Below are 24,616 nucleotides of genomic sequence, written 5' to 3' on the forward strand. Positions count from 1 at the left end.
CTCGGGAGCGTGGAGGGTGCTGACAGAGCACCACTGACGTTTTTCTTGGAAAGTCAACACCCGCAAGTTGCGGGAATTTAGATTTATTAGGGTCAGAGAGACAAAGACAAAAAAAAATCCCCAAGTTTTTTAAAAAAGCCTGTTTGGTAAAAGGATTAGAAACACCCTACTGACAAGACGCCTTAGAAATATTCACAGATAGCTGCATTTCTGAGTTCAGCTAATACCTGACACTCCATATCTTAAGTTCAAAACCGTTGCTGACAACCTCTAATTCCCCTACATATTAGCAACGTGAATCTGCTTAACTATTTCTGTAGTCAGAGAAAGCGTGAGTTTGCCACATCTGCATGGCAAATTCAGGTCAAAGCCCAAATGAGAAACAGCTAGTTGGAGGAAAAAGACACTCTGGGGTCTGTAGCATCCCTCCTCCTCTTCTCGCCCGATGCAGAGGCAGCTGCACGCTTGCCCCATTCAGCTGGATCCGTGTGGGTGCCCAGTGACCCCGTTCCTCGTCCGTTGCCCACTGTATGGCCCTGCAGCTCCAACAGCATTTTCAGGTGACTGCATCTGAAAAGACCAGCCAGCTGCTGCTGGTGCTGGGATGGGAAATCTGCCCGTCTTCACAGCCCCACGCTCAGGCCTGTCTCTCATGCGTGACAAAAGCCTCGGTGCTTCCCTCTGCCCCCCTCAGCCCTCTGCCTGCTCCACCTTCTCCTGGCCCTGCTGGAAGCAGGTCCCGTTCCCATGTAGAGCAGAAAGGCTAAAGGGATGCGGGTAGAAGAAGGCTGAGCTGAGTTTTGTGGTCTAGCATGCCAGCAGAAAGAGCACACCATCGGGTATTTCTGCCTGGGGTCCCCCCAGAGCCTGGATCTCTGTGCTGTGTATTTTGGGAGTGCTGGCTGGGCACACACCATCCTCACGGAGCATCTCAGCCAGGTCCGATGTCTCAGTGTGCCTCTCATATGCCAGAGAGCTGATCTGTGCACACGCACACAGCACTTTGCACGAGATTTCCACAGGCCTGAGAACTAGAGGCAAGTGGCCCAAATCCTGGAATTCCCCCTTGATAAACTTTCTGGGCAGCAAAGGAGGTTTGTTGTGCAGGGTAATATCCATCACGTGCTTGTCTTGTAGCTAATCCATCCACCGGTTTGGGCGATACATAGACAAATCCCCTTTTATCCGATAGCAGAGAATATTCTCTGTGTGGTGGCTTTGCTACTCGCACCATCTCATTTCAACCCCAAATTCATCCCCTCGCAGGGATGTGACCTCGCACAGAAGCACACTTGTTACGGTCCTCCTCTCCTCCTCCACGCTGCCTTCCCACCTCACGGCCCTTCCTCCTTCCTCCTCGTCTGTGCCCTTGGCTCAGCACTGCAGCCCCCCTCGAGTCCTTTGCAGCTGAATACCGGCCAGGAGCAGAGTGAGAAGGTCTGGCCAAACGCAGAAGGAAACCCAGTCTGCATGGGCAAGCAGTTGGCTCTTTAGGAGGGGGTTGATGGAAAGCGTGGAATTCCTTATGCTAACTGATGTCAAAATTGCTTTTGTAGCACTGCCAAGGTCACTGCTGGCTCGGCCAGTCAGCCATGAAAACATCACTGGAGCAAGTTTAAAAGTTGCCCCGAGTCAATTTGTGCATGCAACTTTTATTATCCTTTATTTAAACTTTCTAGGTTTGTTTTCAGAGGGTTGGAGGAAACGGATCCTTCCCCTGCTCTCTCTCTTTGGGTTTCTCCCAAAACCTAGCACAATGTCAAATCTGGTTTGTCCTTTACAAGGCAATCCTGAGGATGAGCCTGGCTGGCTGCTTGCTGTGCTATGTGTTTACTCGAGCAAACGCTGTGTTTTCAGGAGACTACTCTGGACTCCATGGAAGATCCTATAGTTATTGTCGGGGCTGCGTTCTGTGGATTAGCCTGGCTTTGATGAAAATCCATCCCAACTTTGACAGTTTTGACTGAGAGTTTCTTTGAGCTTTCAGGGAATATGGAGCAAATTTACGAGGTACAAACTCGGAAGGGCTGGTACAAAAAAAGGTGCCCACTTATGTGAACCCAAACAATCAGCTTTTGAGCAAATTTAGTTCCCACAGAGCAGATAAAAACATTCCCAGCTACGATGGCTAGATTTGCTCGCACAAATCCTTGTCAATGTCTTGAACTCATTAATGATCTATTGAATAGCTTCCCATTTCCTTCTGCATGAAACATCTGTGGGATTTCCAGCTATAAATGAAAAGCGTATGGACAATAGATTCGCAGAGCTGGAGGAAGATACCCACATGCAGGAAGACTTTGCCCTGGTTGGAGACCATCGGTTTCAGAAAAGGGGAAGACAGAAACATCTGTCACTCAAAACAAAACACTATTTTCAAGGTCACAGTGGCTTAAGCATCTCCCAGTTCACCTATACCCCAGATAACTGGGACTGGGTTTATTTGGCATGCCTATCACCATGATTTAGCAGCCCTGGCTATGTCAGTACCAGGAAACTGAGGAAAGCTTGGACGTGGCTGATCTCCAGCCTGAAGCATCACTTGCACAGCCATCACTTGCCAGTTCTGTTCTCCTAGACAATGCCCAAGCACCATTTGTGGGATAGCTTTGCCCAGGAACCATATCTAGATGTCGGTATGGATCCATCCACCTCATTCTAGAGCAAAAGAATATAGCTAGGTGGATACAAGCCGAGCCCATGAGCCAGTGAGCAAGTTCTTTCTTCATCCACTAGAACTGACAAAATCATTGATTTTCCTCCCCTCTGAGCAAAGTAAGAGAAAGGATGGGCTCAATTTGGCCATCAGTTGTCACAATGAGTTGAACCAACCCAGACTGCACATGTTCCTAGAATAGTAAGCTCACGTGGTATCAGGCTCTGTAGCAATGTTTTCCACAGATTACAAGACACAGCACAGACATGCACAGTGCATCCCATCCTTTCTGCCTGTCACCTAACCACAGCCAGCCAGCCCTGCACAATGCTGTCTTAAATCCAGCTGGCAGAGCATGAGACTTTGTCCCCTTCCCTTGGTTTCGTCCCACAGCGAAGGGCACCCCAAGCTGGCCAAGCAACAGAGATGTGTGTGGGTTGTGTCTGTTCTGCAGCACAAAGGCACCTAACCTGTGGAGGCTGCCACTGGGCCATGCTAGCAGAGACAGTGACTGAATTTTGGATTTCATTGCCATTATCTGAAATCAATTTAAGCAAGCAAAGAATGAAGTGAGAGTAAGCATATCTCATGCTTTTATCACAGAACTGGAGGCTGCAGAGGATATTTCACTTTCCTTTGCGCATGACATAGAGCAGTGATAGATACAGAGCCCAGATTAGATGGAGCACTCCAACTGGAGATTGTTGCTAAATTAATACAAATTGAAGCAGCTCACGATGTAAATTGCACATGCTGTGGAATTAAGAGGGTTTGTATACAGGGCTTTGGTTCAAACCCTTGTCTAAATGCAGAGGAGAAAAGACATGGATATGGCATTCTTTGCAGCATGCTGGGTTGAAAGTTATATGGCCTAGTTTGAGAAAGCACTTCTGACATGACAAATTTATGCAGATAATCTGTATCATAAATGATTGGCTTAAAGAATTTTGGGTCTTCGCGTGTGCTTGCCTTTCAGTTCCTGGAGATCTGTATAATTTTGCAAAAGGGTAGTCAACGGCTGCAAGAAAATCAATTGTGTGTTAAGCCTCCCAACTGTATCACACGTGGCAAATCAAACTTTGAGCATGAAGCGAGTGTCAGAGCCAACTTTCAGTGGCAGGAATCCATTTCACACTCAGCTGACAACAGGGTTTGATAAGAGCTCGGTCAGTGTGAATAACCAGCTGCCTTCTATATATATTCTGATTTGGGAGCATCTGTTGAAGTTTTATATCACTGAGAGGCTGTTGGTATTCCTTCAAAGTATTAAAGCTACCTTGACAAGGTCAACAACAATTTTTACGGAGGTCAGCATTTTTTATTTTGAAATATTTGATCATAATTCTATCAAACATTAAAGACAGATTTTGGTTGGGGCACATAATGAAATTGGACAGCTCACACAATCCATTTATCTTTTCGACTGTAAACCTCTGAAGCGCTCTAGTTCATCCAGTTTCAAATCAAGTGTAGAAATGTCCATCTCCCTCACCCAGCCTACAGAAATTGGTCCTTGGAAATGTTCTCGGTCTCTTATTGCTGATGTGGAAAAGAAAAAAATAATTTCCCGAGACATATAAGCTTAGCAGCATTCTTACGTTCTATTTGTTTTTAAAAAGTCTCTCCTGAATAAGGATGTTTATTTCCATCATGACTCAAAGTCACTTCTTCATTGCTAAAAGTGTTTGATAAGGTAGGAGAATGCTTATTTTTGTAGCACATTTTCTAAACACATTAAAATCATTTATTAAAAAAGCAGGAAAACCTACAAGACTATCTTATGAATCATGACAAGCTAGTGCAGATTTTAGCAAATCCAATGGCAATTAAAATAAATAAAATCAATGATAACACTAGGTCTGATGCATAGAATTAGATCGTCTCCTTTTATCCTACACACCATTTGTAAGTGCAGAGAGACTAATTAAACTTAAAGAGAGCTAAGTCCTGGTGTTCTAGGAGTGGGGAAGGGGCATGCCTTCAGAAGGATAATGGATGCATATTTTTTGTGCATTTATCTCTATCTGTTCTTGTACCTAGGGATGTAGTCATGAGAGCTGACTGCATTGTTAGATTCTGCAAATATACAGCAATATGAGATACCTCCTCTCTAACGAGCTTAGAGTTGAACTGTATCGGTCTTCCTGGATCTTCTCATCAATTTAATCACCTGTGGTATATACAGTTGCCATATTAAGAACATACCACGGTTTTCTGAAGCTTCTGGCTTAAAACCTAAACATAAAACATGCCATGAAAATACTGCACATCAGGCGGACAGCTCTTCCCCTAGGAAGGTCAGGAGAGAGAAGCTGAACCTCACTTGCCAGATGTTCGTTGCATTGCTTAATGCCTGGTGGCAAAACTCAGACACTCCAGGGAGCTGACTGGTCAGAGAAAGCAAGAAATGGGATCGCTACATAAATTACTCTAACCTCGGAGCTGGATAAAGGAATGATGCTTTGCATAGGTCCAGCTCCCACAGCACAGTAGCTCAGTGCTTCTCCGCTTACATCCCCACAGATAGTCTGGCCTCTAAATTCCTTTGCATGAGCATGGCCCCTGGGTTCACCCATGTGATGGCTAGGAGCTGCCTGTGACTCTGACGGATTGTGAGGGGGGGGTCTAACACACCTTTCCTGCAAGACAGAAAGTCCTTATGATTCCTCATAAGCCCCCAAGGCAGCCTTTACTTCCTGAGCCAGCAGAAGGTGCTGATAAAAGCAAGGATCAAAACCGTAGTGATAAAAAACCGTGGTTATTTCGAGGGGAACTGGGGAAGCCAACAACTTGTCACCTAAAAAAGGACAGAAACCACCATCCCTTCAGCTACTCGTGTTAAACACAGCCTGCAGTCTTCCCTAATGCATCCATACATTAAGAACCTATAGATGGAGCCAACCACCTGTGCCCTGAGAAGTAGAGTTGTCCTTGCCTAGCATGTCCTGGGACACAGGGAGGACGCTGGCTGGGTCCCCTGGGCAGCAGAAGAGGGATGGGGCCCTTGGTGGAGCAGAGCAAGTTGCAATAGAGAAACCCCGGACACAGGCAAGTCCCGCTTCCACTTCTGGGTGGTCTGAATTTTTTTTGTAAACCGTGGGTTTTTAAAACTAAAGCAGTCCCCTGATACTTGAAGAAAGATGCAGTTAATGCTCTTTTTCACCGCTTTAAATGTGCAATGGTACACGTGTGTGTGCTGGGATTGTTGTTAGTCTACTGTGGGGCCTTACTGAACCTAACACATTTCACTTCTGAGGAATTTGGTAGAGAAGAGCCATTATTTACACACGTGCAGGCTTGACAGGAGAACATATTGGGTCTGCTGGAATTGAGAAAACATGGGATTTTTCTCCTTTATTTGACACAGATATCAGCACCTCCACTGTGAGAAGCTGTGGGCCTAGGCCTTACTGCCCACCTCAAGGCTTCTCTTGGAAATCTTCCCGCATCCCTTCTGTGCCCCGAGCAAGAGAATACTCCCTCGAATAAAAACCACAGATTAGCCCATTGACCTCCTTCAGTCCATGCTTATCAGTCATTTCTCCTGTGATACCTGAGGAACTATCACAGGGAACACTAAACACAGCACAGCCAAAGCACGGGGACCATCCCGGTGCACATCTCCAGCGGGTCCAACCACTGCCCCCTCCAAGCGGCTCTGCTCCTTACACCCCTGAAGACACAATCTGGTGGTGGACAAGAAGGGGATGAGATTATTTTCTGACATTCGGCTTCATTTCCCGACCGCAGGCTCACCATCGTCACACAGTGACCCCCATAAATAAAGGAGGAGACAACAGAGAGTACTGATAATTGGCTGCAGCTCGAAGGGGAAGCAAGCAAACTAATACTTGCTCACCATAGGAATTAATGGGGGATGAGAAAGGATTATTTCCCCTGATATTTGTGCAAAGAAGTGCTGGTGATAAACCAGGCCCATTAAAAAGGAGGAGGGTAAAATGAGTGACGCTTCCAGACCAGATGAAATAGTCAGCTTCTTTTATTAAAAGCAAAAAAAACCCAAAAAATCTGTTTTTCACACAGAAAGAATAAAGAAGAAATAAGATGGAGTGATTAGGAGACAACTCAGGCAGGGCAAAAACTGTTAGTGATGAACTGCGACTGAGGAAATAATTGGAAAATGTAAAAGCATACAAATGTGGATGATGACCCATGTACCGGGGCGATAGCGGAATTAGCCAATAAACGTAATGAACCGTGGAAGGAGAAGCCTGGAGACTTTATAGAGAACTGTGGAAGGGTTTTCTGAGTAGGAGGGGTAGGAAGCAAACAAAGGCAATTTGATTTCTGAAAAGAAGTAATCCCATCGCCGGTAATGTCCCACGGGAAGAGGGAAAGGGAGGACGAGTGTATAATATCGGAAGAGGGAAAGGATCTAGGGCGGGATGCTGATACCAGCTCCACCATTACCCATGCGTGAGGGAAGGAGTGTGTCCAGGCCTGGAGGAAGGGGAATGGCCAGAAATGGTTATACCCACTTGACACCCCATGAGCCTCTGTTTCAGGTAGAGGGAATCCTTGGCTGCCCCGTTTTCTGTCGTCTTCGCAGAAAGAAGGTTGAGGAGAGGGTCCATAACTGGCCCTGGTGGTTTTTACCCGCTGATTTGGGACTGGGATTTACTTCCAGTCGTGGTCTGGTTTCTAAGGTGAAATGTCACATGTCTGCCCAGAGGCTTGGTGTCCCCACAGGGGCATTTGGGGCATTTGGTATTCAGGAACAATGCAGAGCAGGCTGGTGGCATGGCAGAGAGATCTGCTAGCCATGGGCTGAGTCAGCTGGAGTTGTGGGATATGAAGTATGCTGCCAAAATGAACAGTCAGCTTTAACCCAAAGGCAGCACGGCTCTTGGTCCCTTAAAATATTGAAAAGCTTCCTCAGCACTGCAGGGAACAGGAAGATGGCTTCGTGTGGCATTGACCCAAACCCTACACAGCAGCCAGCACTCTCCGTGTGCGAGGACTGTGCCTCCAGCCCCAGCACGTCCCTCCACGAGCAGATCCAGGGAGCGATGTCCTTCACCACGGCTGGTGTTGAGGCCACACTTCCCTCGTGGGTAAGACAGGGGCTGTCTGCCCTTGGGGGATGCTGGAGCCCTTTCTCTGCAGAGCACCCCGACACCTGGAGTAAATAAATGGCTTCATCATTGCTAATGCTGAAGAACTGCAGTTTTGGAAAGAGCTGCACTTCATACGCAAGTTTGTGCAGAATAATCGTATTTAATGTGATCTATGAAAAACTGAGGAAGGTGAATTGGGGCAGAGGGAGGGTTTTGTCTTTCTTTGTAATAAAATAGGATGGAGATCTGGCTCGCAGTGGGGAATTAGCTTTGGCTACTGAAGGGTTCTAGTGAAACAGTCCTTCCTGCTTCATTTTCCGTTCTGCAATGATGATGTGATCAATGAGGTGATTTTTATCCCTTGCATTCAAAGCAAGGCATGGACCGAGCAGATGCCTGTGCCTTCAATAAACATTCAGAGCTTCATTTTTTAATTGGTGGGAACCGCGTTTCCATTGATTTTCTTTTCCAAATAACTTAAGCAGTTGGAGATTAAGTGCAAGCTTTAGAAACTGGGTACTGTGCATTCAGCTGAGGAGGAATATCACGTGCCATTAAATCTCACGGTAGCATGCCCTGGTTTTTCACCTCAGGCCTAGACTCCTATCGAACTGACTTCAGCAGGAAAATATTTCTACATATCCCCCCCAAACAAGGTCCCTCTGTGTAAACAGAACTTCCAGACCTGCTCCTTGGTCAGTTCAATGTCTCAGTGGCTGGACTCGGACTAGGTTATTAAGGACTACAGGAAAGACACAATATTTTTAGAAAGACATTTTCCATTCCTCTTGCCATAGGGATCTGGAAAACATTTGCCTGCCCGCCTGCTCTGTCAGGAGGCTCTAAAGATGCAGCTGCAGTTTGTCCAAGAAGGAGATGCCAGTAGCTCTTCAAAGAGAAAAGAAACTAGCCAGCAAAGATATTTTGCCCTGCAGTGCCTAAATCCACAAAGGGACTTTTACTGGTAGAGAAACATTAAAGAAAAGTGAGCAGAAACCACAGGGTTAAGCCATGGCACTAGGCAGGCAGAAGTTTCAAATACAGACTTGGTCTTAGATGGAAAGTGGTTAAATGAGAGTGAGAAGATATATTATATCCGTGTAGTGTAAGCCACTGCTGTTCAGTAGAGACTCATCCATCAATACCAGAAGAGAAGCTGGCCTATGGCTCTTGGCTGGTTTGCCAGAATTTTATTAAATGCACAAGAATGCCAAGTCTGTAATGTCTAAAAGTGAATTTATTTAACAATGAACTCTTTGAAAAGGGAGTCCCAGATGTGTAATTAATAATGAATCAGTGATTTGAAATCTGATCCAAAGCCTACTGAACCTGATAGACAGACTCCCTGACTTCAAGGAGTTTGGGATAAGGCTCTCGTTAAGCAAAAGGAAAAAAAGAAAAATAAAAAGCTGAGCCAGCTAGTTAGTTAAAAGAATATCATAGCCTGGGTTCTGCACTTAACAGAGACATACAATAATCTGCACCGCACATAAATCCCCTCTCTGCTGACAGGGGACTCACACATTTCAGTGTCTGAAGCTGAACTTGAAATCTAGGAGAGAAAACAAAACAAAACAAAAAAAATGCCGCAAGAGAGCCCCCAAAGGAAAACCTCCAGCGGTTTGAAACACAGCTCATTTCCTCTTGGCACGAACTGGGAGATGGCTGTCATACACGTGTCGTTTGGAGGCGGCAGATGCTGCTCCTCCCCGCACCAAGCCCCGCTCCTCTGCTCTCCCACCGGCTGCCATCGGCCGGGGGAGAAAATCACCCCCAAATTCCTGCCAACCTCAGCGTAGCGTGGTGCCTGGATGGGGACATGCAGCTTGTCTCCCACCAGCGTCCCTTAATTCAATTTGTCAGGGATGCGGGCGGCTCAGCTGAGCCCGATCCCAGCATCGGCCGAATTTTTCAGCAACGCTTTGGGATAGGGGTTGTGGCCGCCCGGGGTCCTCTGTTTTTCGTCTGCCCTTCAATCCGAGCAGAATCAGGGGGTGGAGGAAATGCTGGCTGATGAACAGCTTCGTTGTCCCACATCTTTCTCGAGAGACACACCTATTAAATCGTTCCCTTGAGTCAAATATTTTTAAGTACAGTAACACAGCTCATTTTTTAAATAATCAAATAATAATTAAAAATAATCAGCCCCCCTTTCTGCTGAAGAACCAGTGCATCTGACGTCGAATTTGCTATTTTAATAGCAAAATGTAACCCAATCTAAATGTAAATTCCTGGAGAATCTGCTATCTAATTCTCATTATTTCCACTTGCTTAATGCAATTAGAAACATCTGCCACTGATCAACTGTCCACACAGTGAAAATAAATAATAATTCATGCTATCTGCCTCCATAGTGTTTTTCAGGGAAAGGATTGCAAAGTGCTTTAAAAACATTCTCTAAAGCCCAAGAGCTAGAGCTGTGCAAAATGCTTGTGACAAGCTCTGAATCATACCCAAAGTGCCTGACCGTGAGTCTCTGTATCTCGCAGATGTTTGCTGAATGATTCAAGAAAATCCTGAAACTATATAAGTGACTACCCTGGTCTCTGGAAACATTTGGCTCACACATGTCCATCTTCAGGGATATGTGGAGCCCTGTCACATCTCTCCTTCCCTCCCAAAGCCTGGTCCCAAAGCCTTGCCAGCAGCACACAGATATTTGCAGCCACTGAGCCACGGCTTCTGAAGGAGAGGCATGAGGCTGGCAGATGGGGTGTGGACGAAGAGGGAAAGGGCATCAGGATCAATGGGGCTCGAAGGTTATCCCAGCCACGGTCCCAGTTTGGTTTTGCCCGTGAGAAGAGCAGAGGGAAGCAGTGGAGTGGGGAGCCCTGTCCCCATGAGATGGACCAAGTGAGGAAGGCAGAGTGTGCTGCCTCACCTTTAAAGCTTGTCAGTGCATGTTACCTCTCTGTATAAACACTCTGGGCACTCAAAAGGTAGGAAAAATCAAAGAAGTGAAGAAGAGAAGCCTGGAATGGGCCCCAAGAAATGGGCTTGTCCATCCCCTGCCTGCTACCAAGAGGGATGGGGAAGAAGAGAGGGCAAAGTTTAAATAGAAAGATGTTCTCATTAGGCATCTACTGCTGAAATGTCACCAAAAGAAGGAACCAAACTAATCCAAAAACGGTTCTTCCCATCAACCAAGAGAAGCCCATTGCCACAGTCAAATCCCTCCATGCTTTTGCCTTAGAGCTGCTCAGCAGCTGGTGCCCATCCCGTGCATCACCCTGGCTGATACACGAGGCGGATTCATGGTGCAGCCTCCTTTCCGGGGCGTCCCAGGGGCTGGGGCATCATGCACAACTTGTTCCTGCACTGCTGTACATATTGGGATGACTCCACGCATTAAATGCTCTTCCTGGCTTCAGAACAAGGGGAGGGAATGAAGTGTAAATGGCTTGCTTGGTTTGTTTTATTTTATTCTTAAAAAGGGCAGTTGCGAGGTTCTTTATTATTATTTTTTTTTTCAAGGAGACAAGCATAACTTACAGACCCTGTAGGCTGCATCTTGGCAAGCTGATGTCCCTAGCACCGAGCCAGCACAGCTGAGGGGAGAGTCCTCTCCAAAAACAGGGATGCATCACTAAACCAAAACATGTGCTGTTAATTTTCCCGAAGGAAAACACCTTCCAGAACTGTCGGAGTTGATGGTTCTACCTCCCAGCATCTGGTTCAACCTGCTACCAAGACAGCGTCAGCACAATCGGGACGGAGACTGAAGCCGCCTCCCCGGCGGGTTTAGATTTGTGCTTTTTCCTGCCCTAATATGGGCACTTTCATGGCAAAGGTAATAACAGAAGAGGTATCGTTCAAACATAATGGTGATGAACCGGCTATGAGAGCAGAGAGATGGGAAGGGAAAAGGCACCCTATCTGTATCAACAGCCTCTCATCCGAAAGGATTGCTTCTCCGGGAGAGGAATGCAAGAGGAGAATGAGCACATGTCTTGCTTCTCACGATGAGGTCATGCATTTTTTTTTTTTTAAACATGGCCAGTTATAAGCCAAGAGCCATCTCCTCTGTCCTGAAAATTAGAAAAGCTGATGTTTTCTCTGCTGACAGCCCGGACTGTGGCTGACGCACGCGGACGCCACAGGCACCGTTTTGTGCTGCGCCTGCCTCGCTCCTTCTCCCGTGCTGCTGCAGCCAGCAAGCTGGCTCATCCCTGGGGGAGGAGGGGGAATTCGGGCAAATAATCCACCAAAGAGAGACAAATGCATTCTGACATCGCATCTCCCAAAGTCCCCCTCTTAGTCGAGTGGCATGAGTAGGCGCTTCCCCCAGCTCGGGATGGAAAGGGCTGGTGGAGCATGGAAACGCAGCGAAGGCTGGGGGATGGAGGCTTGCTCCATCGCTTTGGGATGGTATTTTGCATCATTTCCAAAGAAACTGGGCCTAAAAAAGGAAAGACTTTGACAAGCTCCATGGTAAAGGCCCTTGCAGGGGGCTGGGAGGAGGCAGACATCCCCCTGCCCTCGCACGATGCACGCGGAGGCAGGTAGCACTGTGATGCTGGACCCGGCTCCCTTCTGCCTTGCTCAGTGCCATTTCCAGTTGCTTTCATGGACCCAAGCACACACGTGCTGCCCTAAACCAGCCCAAATTCGTTGCTTCAGGCGAACTGGTTGAACCTGGCACCATGCAGCCACAGCCAGCTGCCTGCTGCAGTCACCTGCACCAAGGCAAAGGGGAAGGAAACCTTTTCCCAGTGTGCTGGAAACAGCTCTGGGCCCTTTTTACTCATTTTTTTTACTCATTCTGTGCAACGCCCCTGAGCCCAACAGCCTCACTCGTGGCCAAGGCTCTCGCTGGCAGTGCAGGAGGAAGAGTCTTTTGGCTGGGAGCTGAGAGCTTTTGTCTAAGCTGCATTCACTGGGGTCTGAAAAGGAAAGGGAAAAGGAAAAGAAAACAATTTTCTGCAAACCGAGTAATATCGCGTAGACAATCAAGTCTGGCATCCCTCATTCACTGTCAGCCTCGTATTTGTATGGTGCAGTCTGATGGCAGCAATGATGAAAAATGCTCCATCCCGAAATGCTAGCTCAGATTGGAAATGCACATTTTTTTTTAGCCTTGTATTGAAAGCAAATCTACTATGCTACCTTGCTTGTCTCTTTATTTTTTTTCTTTTTTTTTTTTCTCCTGAATTACACTCTTCTAGACTACTCAATTTCTCCTGAAATCATCTGCTACGTACATTATTATCTTTTGAGATTGCTCGCTCAGGCCATATTATAAAAGAATAATTTTCTATTTCCATTCTCATTGCCTTCCAGGAGGCAGCTTTTGTCCTGTGCCACATTTAGCATTTCCCTACCTAAATTTACTACCTCCTTGTCTATCCAGCAGGATGCAAAAGGGAGACTCAGAGCCCGGGAGGGACTGATGTGCCCACCCGTGAATGCCTACAGCATGCACGCCCACCCAGGAGTGGATTGCAGAGGATCCTGTTGCGAGAAAAGGGTCAGAATTCATCTCAGAGGATCCATTTCAGGAGGAGATCAGCCGTGCCCTGTTCCCTCCACCTCCTTCAAAAGTAGCTCAGACATAAATGGCCACGTCTCAGGTTAAATGAGAGGCGTGCCGCTGGGCTGGGGACAAGGGACAGGACACAGCAGGCAGGGCACTGACACAAGGACTGCTACTCCATGAAGGAGAGCAGAAGCAGTTTTATCCCCGACGTTTTATCCCCACCGTCTTGCTGCTAAATCCAATTTTTTCCCATCTTTGTGCTTGGTGGTGCCCCGCGGCTGAGCCCTGCCCTCACCCAAGGGAAGGGGGTGACGTTGCGGTGCTGGGGGACGTTGGGTTGTCCGTGGCTGCAGCAACATTTTGGGGCAACAATGACGTATTTCACAGCCCCTGTTGGACACGAGCAGGTTCCGAACAATAGCTCCACTGAAGTCACGGAGCAGCTGAGCCGGGCAGAAACAATAGTGAATGTTTGAGCTTATCCCAAGCAATTGTGAGGGAGAGGATTTCTCTGTAACGCAGCCATTAGATGCTTGTTGTTCCATTTCTGTCCTGGTTTGTGTGGTGGGAGGTCGCCAGGACGAGTTTTACAGCTGGTGCTCTACAAAACTAACTCATCGGAAAGGGAAGAGCTTTCTCCCTTCGTTGGGTGCTTTCCTGGGACAGTCACCAGCCCTCCCAGTGAGTACGAAAAGCTCCATGACTGCTCAGAATTAAGGCTATCTGACAACTTTTAGCAGAGTAGCTGAAAAAAAAATAAATAAATCGCTGAATATTTTCACCCATATTTGGCCAGCTGTAAAATATATCCAGCTCTCAGCGTATGTGGTATGAATAAACATATGTCTTTAGCTTATCTGTCTCCTGACAGCTCACGGATAGCTCCCCAGCCTGTATTAGTTTAAATGCAATTTATTCTGGAAGACTGATAATAGGGATATTGATTATGCAGGCCCCTGGAAATCACACCTTCATTTCGCTGCACGGAGGAGCATGATTGCCGTTCCCTGCTCGTTTTCCTACGAGGCTGTAGGCACTTTTCTGAGACCCTGAGGCTCCTGACGTGGCACCTGATAGACGTGCAGGTCTCGTTTATGGGGTTCTTTCATCACGAAAGGACAAAACCCATTTAGAAACCAGCATGCAGCTTGGGAAGGGGGAGCTTTACCGTGCTAGGGAAGCTCCATCCCCTTCAGTTAACCTCCTGAAGGACCAGATTGCCTCTCTGCCCTTCTCTTTCCCCTGCTGCAAGGTCAGCCAGAACCTGACTCATCCTCCGGTGTCACTTTGCTCCCAGCAACTATTGCCCCCTGCCTCCACTTGTCCCATCTTCTGCTAATTCTCCTCCCATCCCATGCCTACCTGCAGGCGGATGAGGAGCGCATTTGGAGGAATGAAGCTATCCCTGCTGGGTTTCATTAATTTCCAGTCTTGATTTTCCTAGATGCAGCTTTCCTTTCTCTAGAGCTGCTTAGCCAGAATGACCTTTGCTGCGTGTACAGATCCTCTTGGAGGCTCTCCATGCTCTCCGTCCATCTGGGCTCACTGCTGATCCATGCCCTGACGCTTTGCATCTTTCTTCTCCTGCAGTCCCTCTCCAAATCCTGCTCGTGGTGAGCCTCGCCACCTAGCACAACCACCCTTGGTAGGGTGGACAACAGAATCTCTTCCACCCCCAGGTCCTGAGCCCTGCTCAGGATTTCCCTTTTTAGTGGTCATTTCACCTCCTGCCCCAAGCCCTTCAGTTTTGCCCTCATCATCAAGCCTTTTCCCTTGAGCAGATCTTCTTTGTCACCTTCACCCTGCCTGAGATTCCCCATGGGTTTTAATCCGAGTTGTTCGCTCCCCACGTCTACGCTCCAAATTCCTTTCTCTTCTGCCCTCATGCTCTTCTGTTTCCATTTCCCAGCAAACCCTTCCCCTCCAGGCTTGACTTCTGTGGGCTGCTGTGTTCACTGGAGCCTAAGCTGAGAAATCGAACCCCCAAGCTACAAACCGAAATGGATTAAAATCCAAGGAAATTTTCTTATCTGCCTTCAACTCGCTGGAATCGTGGAGTTCTTGGTTTTGTTTCATGTGCTGAGGGGGCCCCATATGTCTCCATCAGACATCAGCCTCCCCTTGGTCCCCGCAGCGGAGCTGCTGTGCCCTCCAGACTGACACCAGATGCTCTGTAGACTTCTGATGGCGGTGGTGGACGCTCGCTGAGGGCATTTATTGGGGCTCACAGAGAAGCTCAACTCAGTCACAGGCTGAAAAACTGGACCTGGGAGCAGACCTAGGTCTTTTAGTCCATTTTTTTTTTGTTTAAATATTTACCTGGTCTAAGGCAACATCTGCATATTGTGCTGAAACTACGCCTGGAGGAGGTGCGCTGACTGTGAAAGCATCCCCAGCACCGTGTTGCCCTTAGAGCAATGCTAAACATATTTTCCTAATGCTACTTTTTGGTAAAAGGCCAACTTTTCAGCTGAAAACCTCTTAAATCCTAGCTGCTCAGTGAGAACACAGGCCTGAACCCCTGGTCTGGGCTCCCACCTCCCTACATGCAGAGCAATCCCTCTCCTCCATCCCTCTCCATCCCATGGTGACCCAATCCAGCAGGGCACCTGCCCCATTTGCAGTCACACTTGACCCTCAAACCCCTCCAAGGGAGACCTGAGAGCCAGTAAAAAGTCAGGAGGAGCTTTTCCTGCAGGACACAGATGGCTTCACGTGGTTCATCTATCAGGAGAGACAGGCTGTGGTTTGTTCGTTGCTTGGTTTGTTCTGGTGATGTGAGTCCGACCCCACACGCTGCTTGGTAGGGTCCTTCGACGGTTCCCAGGCCAAACCAAAGCTTTGGATCTCAATAATTTTTAGCGTCAAAGATGCTCAAAAATCTATTTTGCAATTTTCCAAACTTTTTCCTGAGCTAAACTATGCTTTTACTCATGCTGTAGTAAATCACGATTTGTTTCTAAAGTCAGACTTATACCAGAGTCCTAGCGTTGCCATTTGGGAAAATAAACCCTCTTCTCCAAAACACAGATTTGAGCATCCCTTCAGCTCTGACAAATCAAAAATTATGTGATTTGGATCAAATTTTGATCTAATATTTGCACATTTTATCAGTGCAAAGGACTGGATTCTGCTAGGTTCACAGCATAAAACTCCGGTTGAGCTCAATCAGCTCTCTATTTCTCTGCTCTACAGAAAACATACCTTTTTTTTTTTTAGGAAGAGGAGCTACAGACCAACACACAACCTCCAAAAACAATCTGGGGACTGTCACGAAGCCACCCTTTGAGAGGACAGGCCATTTTCCAGCTGCTGTGCTACAGCATGGAGAGGCTGGGTGGGAAGAAGGGATGCAGGGATCCTCCTTCCTCCAAGGGTGTCAGAACCAGCCCATCCCCGCTCCCCATGCCCTATAGGCATGCCCTATAAGCAACCCCAGCAATACACACCCCGCGCGATGGGTATATTACTCACCCTCACACCCACTCCCAGTGCTGGCTGCTGCCTCCTGCCGAAGAGATGGTTAAAAAAGCTTTTGGAGTGGAGCCTGCAGGCGCTGCAGGGAGCCGTGCTGGCTCTCTCGCCCGGCTACTGGCACCCAAACGTCTCCATTTACGGTCAGGGCTGCGCGGCTGCATTTCTGCATCTGGGAGCTGGGGCTTTGAAAAGCAGGCCAGCTCCCACGGCCCCGTCCAGACCCGATTTTGGCAGGGGAACAGTGCTGGAGCCCCTCTTCTGCAATCTCTGTGGCATCCCAGAGGAGGCTCAGCCCATCCTGGAGCCTGCTTTTCCTGCTCTGAGGCTGGGGTGCATTGCTGAGCTCCCCACACAAATCCTCTACCAAAAATTAGGCAGATTTTCCTGGCAGTGCCATCCTCAGTGCCACCTGAAGAGGAACCTTTGCAGTTTTTCCAAGCCAGGTCACAACCCTGCTTACTGACATGTAAAAGTGAGGCAGCAAGAAAATGCTGGCAAGCCCCAGCCGATCGCAGTTTCCTGGCCGTGAGTAGCACCTAAAATATTGAAAAACTCCAGCAGCATCTTGGGAGGAGACGGGAACATTTTATTCCTCCCTCTTACCATTATTATTATTGCTCTCCAAAGGTGCTGTGTGCTCCCCAGCACAAACCAGCATGCCCCAGCCTGGCTCTGGTGAGGCTGAGCCTGGAGGAGTGAGGATCACCAGCACTGAGCATCTCCATCAGGACCTCCTTGCTGGTGACAGTCACCAGCTTTGCTGGGAGATACACATGCACATCTATCTTACCCCGAGATTAAAAATTACTTAAGAAGTGACAACATGTGGATTAACCACCCAAACGCCCATGGAAAACCGTGGTGTTAACCCCTACCTCCCTCGTCCTGACTTCCAAATGTGCTCCTCGGGGAAAACCCAAACCCCGGTATTTCCTACGATCAAATTTCAGACCCCCCAGCCAGCTCTGCTCCAAGCCTCGGATGAGCTCCATCCCTGCAATAACTCTTCCAGAGAGAAGGAATTAGGGGGGCTTAGCACTTTTGGATGATGGTCACTGGAGCTGGATAACAGGCATCGGCAGCCGGCACAGACGTGGCAAGGGCGTGGGACTCAGCCAGCCCAGAAAAAGCTGTGTTTACAAAAAGCAAGATGAAAAGGAATGAATTGCCAACTACGCAAAACTCTTTAAATAGAGCAGTGCAATACTTTCATGTGCAACAGACAAATGATCTGCGGCCACGTGGAAACAGCATAACGGGTAGGAAGGCTGAGAGTGGGGAATGTGAGCAAGTCCATTTTCTGGAAGCAAGAATTAGCTGGATTAGCTGGATAAAGCCAAACACTTTCTAAAAAAAAACCCTCTTGTATTAAAAACTAAACACGCATCAAACAGAAACAGAAACAGGAAAAAAAAGTGGCTGTAGGAAGATCCGAGGAGCCACTCTCTGCTCCTGCTCACGATAAAAATGCCATCAAAAAAAATCTTATGTAAACTTGCCACACACAACACATCATCAACAGGCATTTATCAAATGAAACACATACCAAATGCAACTCCTCTTCCTAATCCCAAGTCAAACAGGCTTTGAGTTTCAGACCCTCAGGAAGAGATTTCCATATGATCCTCCTCTGCTGAGTTTATGATTAGACCTTATGAATTTCAGCATTTATCTGACACAACGCACCGGGGAGGGCTTTCCTTTATCCACCAAGCCTGTGGTTTTGCCTTTCCTTAGCTGCAGCCACTCAACTTGGGGGGAAAACGACTTTAGCCCAGACTGCTTGATTGAGTAAAGCCAGGATGGCTTTGCTGGTAGTGGTATCGCCAAGCCCTCGTGCTATGTGCCAGCACCCAAGCTAGCCAGCATTCACAGAAGGGCTTATAAATGCTGCCTCTGAGCCAGAACCTGGCTTTCGGTGCTCAGCAATGCAAATAAAACATATGTGCACAAGGGGGTCCCACTGAAAACGTCTGTGTGGCCAGCCTGCAAGGTCTTTGTAGTTCGGGAAGAGGATTTGTGGTGTTGAAATGTTTCAATGTGGTCTGGAGGAGCTGTCGCACGGAGCCAGGGCTGACTCCTGCGAGCAACCGCAGGAGCACATTTACCACTCGCCATCCCCCTGCAGACTGAGGTATGGTCCTCATTAACCATGAAGTGATACGTTTCAAGCAATGTATTCGTAACCCCCCAAGTCTGATCACAGCTAATTCGCAGGCAAAGAGGGAGTACATTTGCTTAATACACTGCTCTTTGCAAACACGCTGATCGTTCCCAGATGTATCTGGTTCTGCCCAGCAGCCCTCGAGGCAGCAGGAGAGGAAATCATTTCAGCTCCCCAGAGTCACCGGCCAAAGCAGTTTCAAGATGCTCCAGAAGCCCTCCCGCAACCCTTCAAGGGAGCTGTACCCACCTCCCTCATTCCATCAGACCCGGCTCCTTCTGCTCTTTTTTCCATCCCAAAATAAGCTTCCCATTCAGGCAGTAGGATCCGTAACCATCCTCTGACCCGAGCACTTGATGTCACAGACGTAAGTGCTGCATAAAGCTGGATCCAGGTAAGGATGGTATTTTGATCTCACCTCAGCAGAGAGATCAGTTCTGCTGATTCCCAGTGGTCTCCCTTAAACTTACCACAGAAATGTGAAATTTGCTATGGAGAAGCTCCCAGGAAACGTTGAGCTTGGTGGGAAGGGACAAATCTTGCACAAGAATTTGAGAGCCCTGCTCACATGCGATTCAAGACAATGCAGCTCGAGATGCTAAAGCCCAACACAGCAATGGAAGAATTTCTTCCACAGCATAAACCAGCAAATCATCCCTCAGCTTCAACCCGTGGTGAGACATCCGTGGCTAAATACAACTTTGAAGTGACAGCCAGTAGCTGTGGGTTGGATGAACATTATATTTACAGCTTCTTATTCACTTCAGCCATGAGATAAGGCGATAACCAAAATAAGGGTGCTCAGAACTTACAAAGGGAATTCCAGCTACAGTCTCAGCACCAGTTCCAAGTGATATGGGGAGAGATTTCCCCTGGCAAAGAGCACGGCACTCCCAGTGGTCGGGGACCTGCCAGGACAGAGCACTGCTCCGTCTGGAGCTTCAGCACACTCCTGCCCCGAGCAGAGCAGCCCTACGACCACCCCAGAGCTGGTGGCTTTGCAGACAAACCAACATGTTTTGCCCAAGTTTGCAAAACATATTAGTATTGGAGATGTGAATCCAAACATCCTCTTCCTCTGCCGTCTGCTCCACCCCACAGTGATTTACTTACTAACTCTCCGAGCAGATGCTACCTAACGCCGTCAAAGGGCATCGTTTAAGCAGAAAAAAACATCCTCAGTGCATAATCCCGTACACACACACAGGCACGGTACTGATCAGAGCGCTGGGTCAGCCTCCGTGCGACAGGGGTTGCTGCTTTTCCTGGGTATGAATTTTTCACAATCACACCTCCTGGCTCTGCCCATTCATACGTTATTTGAAAACAGCAAGATGATTTATTGTGTGAATGAAATTCATCCACGGGTCACTTGCAGACTAGTTAGTGTGATTTACAGAGCAATTCGCTTCCTATATTGATCACTAGAAATTCCCACTGAAGGTGTGATCAAACACTTAAAAATATATCACGTGAATATTGTTTCTGCTCCTTCATGGAACAGGTTCTGGAAGATCTTCCGGAGAGCTTCCAGAGCTTCCAGATCCAGCCTCCTTCACTTTTGTCTTCACTGTGGTTATTCGTGTACTTTATTGTAAGCCCAGAGCTATTGAGAAAAGCCCCAGGAAAGCAATCGGGCAGTGCAGTTCATACAGATATACTGCAGTGTATTTTGAACTGTGATTATTGATATTACAAACAGCGCTTTAGCAGAACCATTCTCCAAACAGCCAATTCATCCTCATGAAACTAAAAAAAAAAATAATAAAAAAATCAAAGGCATCTCTGTGAAATAGGAAGCCAAAAGTCTCATCCTTGTGACGGACGTGCTTATGGCCATGCATATGGATGCAACGCAAAGATGGGCAGAAACCCCTGAACCTTCTGCTAAGCCTCAGAAAGCCGTGTGCAGGGATGCTCACCATGCAGAGATACGGCATCATTGGTATGGCATTTTGCTCAAACTAATTAGTCATCATTATTTAGCTATTCCCTTTCCAGCTCTGGCTTGTTCATGACATCCGTGCGCTCTCTGATCGCACAGACACCGGGTGCACACCATGTGTCTCCGGATTTCACCTCCTTGGTGACTAAGGACTCAAAATTGCACTACCCATTAACATATTTTTAGTAGTATTATTAAACCACCGTTCAGAAAGCGGGGCTGAATGCAGTTCCGATGATTCACCGTGCCTTCAGCAATCCCCATTCAGGTTTCCCTGGGTGGGATGCTTCCCCCCCCCTCAGCGTATCAGCTGCCCGTGATTCAGCCGCCATGGGAAGTTTCATTTCCTGCTTCTGGGGCTGCCCAGCAGCCTTTGTAAAAGGAAAGGCATTCTTCTAATTCCTGCTGTTAACCCCTTGGTGATCTCTGAGGCGGGAGCCAAAGTTGTCAGAAAGGCTCAGGATACGGCAGCACCCATGAACCCGTAGTTACACAGCCAGCACCAGACTCTCATTTTCCTTAATTCACCTTTTTTAAAAATAATAATAAAAAAAGGTGGATGGAACACAGGTGTATTTTATTGCATGTTTGTGTTTAATACATGATTTATAGCCTCTGAAATGTCTCCAGTGACATCCGCCCATGACACCAGCACCACATCCTCCTCTGCCATGGGATGCACCTTGAGCATCATACACCAAGTTCAGATGGCAAGTAACGGGGACAGAAACCCAGGCTGGGGGTATTTTAAGCAGATGCAATGTGTTTCTCAATAAAGGCTAATTAATGCCTCAAAAAAATAGCCAAGTGATATAGAAACAATGTCAAAAAAGACTCAGGCTGGTTTTCCCTCCCGCCAGTGGGGACAGGGAATGGTTTGGCACAAAGTAAAGCAAAACCCATCATGAACCAGTCCCCACAGACACCTCTGTGCACATCCTCCCCCAGCACGAGTGCACGCAATCACAGCGTGAAGCTGCTGAGAAAACCGGCTGGAAACCCTTTCCTCTCTCGTTCTCTCCCCAGATTATTTGGAGCAAACCCTGGGATGGGGAAATGCGCAGCTCCTACCTGGACGAGGAGCTCCAGCTTTCTGTCATCGAGGAGGTGCACTTGGCATCTGCGGCCCTCCGTCATCTGCAAGAGAGAAGAGGCACGTGTTTAAGGCACTCGGCTTCCCCGTTTGGCACGCGGCACCAGCAGCCGGCTCCCCTGGTGCAAGCTGAAGGCTTTCATTCACCACCTTGCTTTCAGTTTTATTTATTTATTTATTAAATCCCCCTTCTTTGGCACCAGGGAAACAAAAGGCTGGAAGGAAGAAAAGGCAAACAATAGTTTGCCTGGGATAGTGAAGGCCCTGAATCCCATATATCCTATTTGGGGTGTCCTACCTAAGAAGTACCAGTGGAGCCAATCATATTATTCATACAATCATAGTCATCACATCATAGAATATCTCAGGTTGGAAGGGACCCACAAGGATCATTGAGATCAACTCCTGACTCCACACAGGACTGCCCGAAAATCAGGCCATGTGTCTGAGAGCATTGTCCAAACACTCCTTGAACTCCAGCAGGCTCAGGGCCATGCCCGCTGCCCTGGGGAGCCTGTCCCAGTGCCTGACCACCTCTGGGTGCAGAACCTTTCCCTAACCCCCAGCCTGACCCTCCCCTGTCCCAGCTCCATGCCGTTCCCTCGGGTCCTGTCGCTGTCCCCAGAGAGCAGAGCTCAGCGCCTGCCCCTCCGCTCCCCTCGTGAGGGAGCTGCAGGCCGCCATGAGGCCTCCCCTCGGCCTGCTCTGCTCTGGGCTGAACACACCCAGGGACCTCAGCTGCTCTTCATACGTCCTCCCCTCTAGAACCTGCATCACCTTTGTAGCCCTCCTTTGGGCACTCTCTAATAGTTTTATGTCCTTAACTATTATATTGGTCCACAGGTTCTTCCACACCAGTATAATTTACTCGAACTCTTAACCTGGACGATAATATCAATAAAACTTCTGTGTATAGAACACTATTTCTTCCAAGGTCCTGTAGATTGGAGTGGTAAGAAACAAATAAGCTGTGGTCTGAGGGAAGTCCTCTGCATTCAGCCAAGGCTGTTCCCGACTCCCTGTCACACGGCGCATCATGAGGAGCAACTTTGCTTTGCACAGCTACGGATCTAGGCTCAGCCCCGTAAAGCCCTCCAGCCGCGCACACAATCCCCCTAATGGGATATGGGCAGCCTAAGCCTCTTTTGCTCTTGGAAATCTCTTCCCCAGCATGACATGGGCAGCACGCAGGCAGCCCCAGGGCAGTCACGCATGCCTGGACCAAGCTTGGCCCTGCTGTGCTGCTATTCAGGCTCCTGGGGACCCAATGCACTCCAGCCAATGCATATCCTGATGACTGGGTGAGTTGAAGCAATGTCCTCCAGCACCCATAGCACAAGCATTGCATAGCCATGGCATGGGGTCTTCAAACTCAGCCATCTCCAGCACCATCTCCAGCACCACCCCCTCACCCTGCTGGCTGCTGGCTCTCCTGTGTGCTCCTGTCCTCCTCACCAGCTCTGTCCCATGTCCATCTCCTCCTCTCCTGGGGTCAGGACAGACCAAGCCTTGCCCAGAGAAGTTGTGGAGTCTCCTCCTTGGAGATCTCCAGCAACTGCCTGGACATGGTCCTGAACAACCTGCTCCAGGTGGCCCTGCTTGAGCAGAGAGGTTGGAGCATATGGCCTCCAGAGGTCCCTTCCAACCTCAGCCGTCTCATGATTCTGTGAAAATGAACTTCTCCCTTCAACTCACCCCAAATTTACAGTCCTGGCATGCTCAGCCCAACGCAGCCCAAGCAGACTTTACCCAGGTCATTACGTGCACCAGAGTGGCTCTGGCATACCATGCACAACCTCACTTCCCCTCTCATTTTCCATGAACACAACTGGAGCCCTAGCATTGCAGCCAAAGAAAAGCCTTGTAAAACAAGGCTCCTCGTAAATGTCAGCCAGTTACCTCCGTGGCAATAAATTGTCTTCTTACGGGAGTTTCATCTTGTAAGTAGTGTTATGCAAAATATTGCTTCTCATAAGGTATATTACTTGGTGAGAGAGATTTTCTCTATGAACTCTGAATTAAGCAGCTTTCAGCGCTGTCATGTAGGTGCAGGAAACCACAGGCCGTCTGTGCTGGACTTCCACCAAGCAGAGCCATGGGTAAAGCTCTGAGCAACCAAACTCTGCTTCTGTCTCTCCCTCTCTGTCTCACGCCCTTGCTGTCAGGTACCTGCAGCATCCCTAAGATGTGGAGAGTGCATCGATATTGCAGTTTTAACATGAGTTTACCCAAGGCAAGAAATAAAGCTGGGACTTTCTCGTGGCAGTAACACACGATGGCAGGAGCACAGTCCAGAGCTCATGTGCTGTACTCGAGTGGTTACACCAAAGTGGAAATGAGGAAAAAAAGAAAGCAAAAGGTGCAAAAGGGAAAATTTTCTTAGATGTTTGATTATGTGCCTTAGTATTTCAGGAAAATACTTGCTTGGGAACTTCTCATGCTCTCCACACTTTTCCAACCCAGAGTTTCATCTCTTACTGCTTCTGCTGCTTAGAGAAATCCCAAATGCAAACAGCTGGTAACACGAAGTATCTAAGTAAAGTGAAGCTCTGAAATGTAGTGCAGATGATTGACAAATTGCAAACAGAGCATTTCATAAGCATCACTTGCAGAAATGGGGGAGGGAAGAGGAGTGGAGAGAGGGAAAGCATGCTGCTTCCACATCAGCTTGCCCCCAGCCCTTCTGTCCATCAGCAGAGTCCTTGGTGGCTCTCAAAGACCATGGTA

At 48.1% G+C, this 24,616-nt stretch overlaps 1 protein-coding gene across 9 annotated transcripts in view; it reads right to left on the reverse strand.

Moving 5' to 3' along the window:
* Positions 1-24,616, reverse strand: part of FRMD4A (FERM domain containing 4A) — a 362,821-nt gene that overhangs the window by 104,003 nt on the left and 234,202 nt on the right. For all 9 annotated transcript variants that reach the window (XM_083819662.1, XM_083819664.1, XM_083819663.1 and 6 more), the window contains one exon: positions 21,868-21,933. In XM_083819662.1, coding sequence (XP_083675788.1) covers positions 21,868-21,933 — 66 coding nt within the window. The remainder of the gene's footprint in view (positions 1-21,867; positions 21,934-24,616) is intronic.

Source organism: Anser anser (assembly GCF_964211835.1).
Source record: "Anser anser genome assembly, chromosome: 1".
NCBI classification, from domain to species: Eukaryota; Metazoa; Chordata; class Aves; order Anseriformes; family Anatidae; genus Anser; species Anser anser.